This window comes from Dermacentor silvarum, chromosome 2 (assembly GCF_013339745.2).
Source record: "Dermacentor silvarum isolate Dsil-2018 chromosome 2, BIME_Dsil_1.4, whole genome shotgun sequence".
NCBI classification, from domain to species: domain Eukaryota; kingdom Metazoa; phylum Arthropoda; class Arachnida; order Ixodida; family Ixodidae; genus Dermacentor; species Dermacentor silvarum.
Genome location: NC_051155.1, coordinates 51,384,558 through 51,388,914, shown reverse-complemented (window position 1 = coordinate 51,388,914; position 4,357 = coordinate 51,384,558). Strand labels below are relative to the sequence as shown.

Genomic DNA, 4,357 nt, shown 5'->3' with positions numbered 1-4,357 from the left:
ACTCTCTAGTAAGGGGGAGCGGCCACAGCGTCTTACGCAGCCATTTACACATGCCGGAACGTGCACCGCGTTTGCCGACGCCATCACATGACTGCTGAGAGAGTATACCCCCCGTATTCATAAACGCTTCTCGACTTGAACTTGACTTGCCACCGCTTTGGGCAGCGCGTTCGAAACGCGTTGAAGGTAAGGTGGAGAGGCCACAGCGTCTTACACCAGCTTCTTACACGGGCCGTAACGCGCTAGCACAAACGCGCTAGCACAAACGCGTTAGAAACGCGCTAGAAACGCGGCCTTTCGTTAATGTTGGGTATTTATAGCCATCGTGGTGCGTTTGTCCATGTCCGCTTCGTGGCGTAGTCATTCTGCTCCCGGTCACTGACGCGTGCGGACGCAGGATGGTTGGCTCCGAGCGAGCTGCGACAGCGGTCGTCAACGGCCGTGGTAGCCCGTCGTTTTCCGTGCCCAAGGACTACAGGATTATTTTGCCCAACGTTTCATCAGGTGAAGCTATGAAGCGTGCAGTCATGCTGCACTGCGACATCTCAGGTCGTCCATATCGCATCGAAGACTTTCGAAAGCCCTTACAAGACGCCGGCGTCATCAAGGACGTTGCTGTAATAGGTGCCTACCAGATGTCCCACGTCTGGCTCGTTAACCTGCGGACGGATGAAGCGAAAAAGAAGCTTATAGAAGCAGGAAGGTTGGTCGTCAAGGATCGTCTTTGCATCGTCATCGATCCCAACAGGCAAGAGGTGCGTCTGAAGTTGCATTGGGTGGCTTTGGATGTCACGAGCGATAACATTCGGAGGGCATTCAGTGAATACGGCGAAGTGAAGGAAGTGACCAATGACAGGTGGAAAGCGGAGGGCTTCGAATGTGCTGACTCACTGACAAAGTTTGTGCGATTGTTTTTGAAAGAGGGTGTCGCACTGGACAACATTCCGCACCAGATGCGCCTGGGCAGCGGTACAGTGCTCATTGTGGCGCCAGGACGAGCCCCTCTTTGCCTTCGTTGCAAGCACACGGGTCATATACGGCGTGATTGCAGGGTACCGAAGTGCGCCGAATGTCATGCGTTTGGCCATGGACAGGAGGCATGTACTCGCAGCTACGCCAAAGCCGTGGGCAGATCTACGGTTGTAGACCAAAGCGAGCTTGTCATGGACGAGGAAGAGGCAGAGCAAGCTGCGGCACCTGCGACAGCCGACAAGAGCGGAACCGATCAGGGAGCTGACAAGGAAGTCCGCGTCTCGGGGCTGCAGACGCCGGCCACGACGGTGTCCAGCGTTGGTGAGCACCAAGAGACTGCTAAAACGAACGCGGTTGGCGTTGGTCCGGTGCTCCAGGATGAGGGCCCCACGGGAGAGTCCTCGGACGCGACCAGCGTCTCTCAAGCGCAGCAGGCAGCAAGCATAAAGCCAGCGGTCGACGAAAGTGCTTTGGGAAATATGGACGCGGAGACAACCCCGGCAAAGCGTCGCCATGACGACGTGAGTGCGGTGTCGCAGGAGGAGCGTCTGAGACAGGTCGAAGCTTCGCTGGAAGCGAATGGGGTGAAGAAGAAACCTCGCAGCGCCGTTCGGACGCGCGCGTCGTCCCTGACAAGGGGCGGCAAGGAGGTGAACTCTTAGACGCCTCTATGGCGACTGCACAAAGCGTCGAGATGGGAAATGAGGGCGTCTTGCCGGCGGTCTCGTCCGGCAGGAAAATTGTGTCGTTGGAGAGGTCCCTGCGCGTAGGAACAATTAATGTACGAGGATTAGCGACTAAAAGAAGGCAAAATCAGTTGTATCGTATTGCGATGGAACAAGAATTGGACATAATCGCAGTGCAGGAAACTAAAGTTCAAGGCGAGGACCAGACCGACGGCATGTTACGCCCGTTCTCGGCGCATTATAGTGTGTGCGTCAGTCATGCGGTGGGGACATCAGGAGGGTGTGTATTATTGGTGCGTAGTTGCTTAGGTATTGTTATACAGTCTGTTATAAGTTGTCCATCAGGCCGCTTTGTAGTTTGTGACTTTGTTTTTGCCGGCAATGAATGGCGCGTGTTTTGTTTGTATGCTCCAACTGACGTTGCACAGCGTCTAGATTATTTCGGCCGCATTAGTGAGTATTGTAACACTGATCGTATACTGATCCTTCTCGGCGATTTTAATTGTGTATGCTCAGCACGAGACAAAACGAGTACTACGCCGCACCGTGAGACTAGCATGATAAAGTTAATGGATATCATCAACGATTTCGCTCTGGAAGATGTGGGAGAATGTATTACCAGTGGGCATAATGTCCAATTCACGCATTTTCAAGGTTCTAGTCACGCACGCTTAGATCGTGCATATGTGTCGCTGGATATTGTGCCTCTGTGTAAGGATTATTGCGTAACACCCCTCTCCTTCACTGACCATTGCCTCGTGATGTTTAGCATTTGCAGCAAAAAAGAAAGAAAAGGAAAATTTAACTGGGATTCATGAAAAATTAATAATAAACTACTTGATGATGATGTTTTCAAAACTTTAGTACATGAGGGCATACAAGAACTGTACCGTGACAGTAATTCAGAAGCTGGGCCGAAATGGGAAATATTTAAGCAAAAAATTAAAATGAAAGCTGTAGAAAGAAGCAGCATACTTAAACATGAAGAACGTATTCACGAGAGACTGTTACGTTCAAACTTGCAAACTCTTGTCAAAGAAGAGTGTCTAACGCCTGGAACCTTTAAGGGAGATATCCGTGCGGTGAAAGAAAAATTGGAGTTGTTAGACACGGAAAGATTTCGGGGTGCAATTATAAGAGCGAGAGCAGAGAAAACGGTAATGGCCGAAAGGCCTACAAAGCGCACACTAGGGACGGAAAAAAGTTACGCGCAACGTAATACAATTGCAGAAATAACATACAATGGTGCCTTGACAAGTGCTAAAGACGAGATTGAGAAAGCCTTTTACGAGTATTACAGTGCTCTGTTTTCTTTAGGTACGGTAGATATCGACCACTTCAAAAGCGAATTTTTGGCGTTCATGCCACAATTAGATGATGAAACAAAGGATAGATTGCAGCTTTCAATCTCGGTAGGAGAGGTAGAGAAAGCAATCGAAGCCCTAAATCCCGGGAAGTCCCCTGGCCCTGACGGGCTAAGTGCGGCTTTGTATAAAACCTTCACGCGAGAAATATCTCCGATATTGGGGCGCTTATTCAATGAGGCCTTTGAGTTTAAATCACTGCCTCCTTCATTTCTCACTTCCCATACCATTTTTATTCCGAAAACTAACGATTCTATCAAACTTCGGCAGGTATCAGCCTATCGTCCTATCAGTCTGACAAATGTTGATTACAAAATTTTTATGAAAATAGTGGCTAGAAGGTTGCAAAGCGTAATAAAAGAAATAGTGGGCCCGCATCAAACATGCGGAATAAAGGGCAGAAGCATCTTTACCAACATTCACAAAGCGAGGTGTGTATTAGAGTGTTGTGACGTCATGAAGGGTGCAGTTGCGATGCTCCAGATTGATTTTGAGAAGGCATTTGACCGCGTGCCACATGACTTACTTATAACTGTCTTAGAACATGCAAATGTTGGCACAGTAATAACTGAAGCTGTTCGTATGGCGTACAATGGTTGTAGTACCAGGCTCATTGTTAACAAAGAAGTTGGAAATCTCATCCAAGTGCGTCGCTCAGTTCGCCAAGGTTGTCCTATTTCCCCTCTCCTTTTTTGCATGTTTATTGAAAGCTTTTGCCTAAGTATTATAAACCGCAGTACAATTAGTGGCTTCAGGCTACATGCATCTGAAGTACGCGTTCTGGCCTATGCAGACGATATAGGTGTTTTTTGTTCAAATCTCGAAAGTATAGCGGAGGTTATTACCATTGTAAAACGTTTTTGTCAGGTAAGCGGCAGTGCAGTCAATTGGGGAAAATGTATTGGTTTTTGGCATGGCGATTGGGATCTCACGCCACAGTTTTTCCTAAATGTGCAGTGGGTAACAACCCCGGTGAAGTATTTAGGCGTACCCTTAGAAAATTACACCGACAGTGATCCCTATTGGAGGAGACAGACAGAAGAAATCCGAGAAAAAGCCGCGAAATGGAAGGGCAGAGATTTATCAATCTTTGCTCGTGCAACGGTTTGCAATTTGTTTTTCATTAGTAAATTGTGGTATGTGTTACAAGTGCTCTACTGTTCTCGAGTGAATGTGCCGAGACTTCATCGAGTTTTTGCCGTGTTTATATGGGGATCCACATGGGAACGAACAAGTCGGACGAACCTTTTTCGGCGTGTTCGTGATGGGGGCTTAAGCTTATCGCATTTATTTCTGAGACAGCTCGTAAATCGTTTTTTGTACCTTCGAGATGTT

At 48.3% G+C, this 4,357-nt stretch overlaps 1 protein-coding gene across 1 annotated transcript; it reads left to right on the top strand.

The window, feature by feature from the left end:
• The first annotated feature begins 342 nt into the window (after positions 1–342).
• Positions 343–1,634, top strand: LOC125943415 (uncharacterized). Its single transcript, XM_049662713.1, has one exon. It carries the CDS (start codon positions 399–401, stop codon positions 1,632–1,634), a length of 1,236 nt encoding a protein of 411 aa, XP_049518670.1. The 5' UTR covers positions 343–398.
• The last annotated feature ends 2,723 nt before the right edge of the window (positions 1,635–4,357 follow it).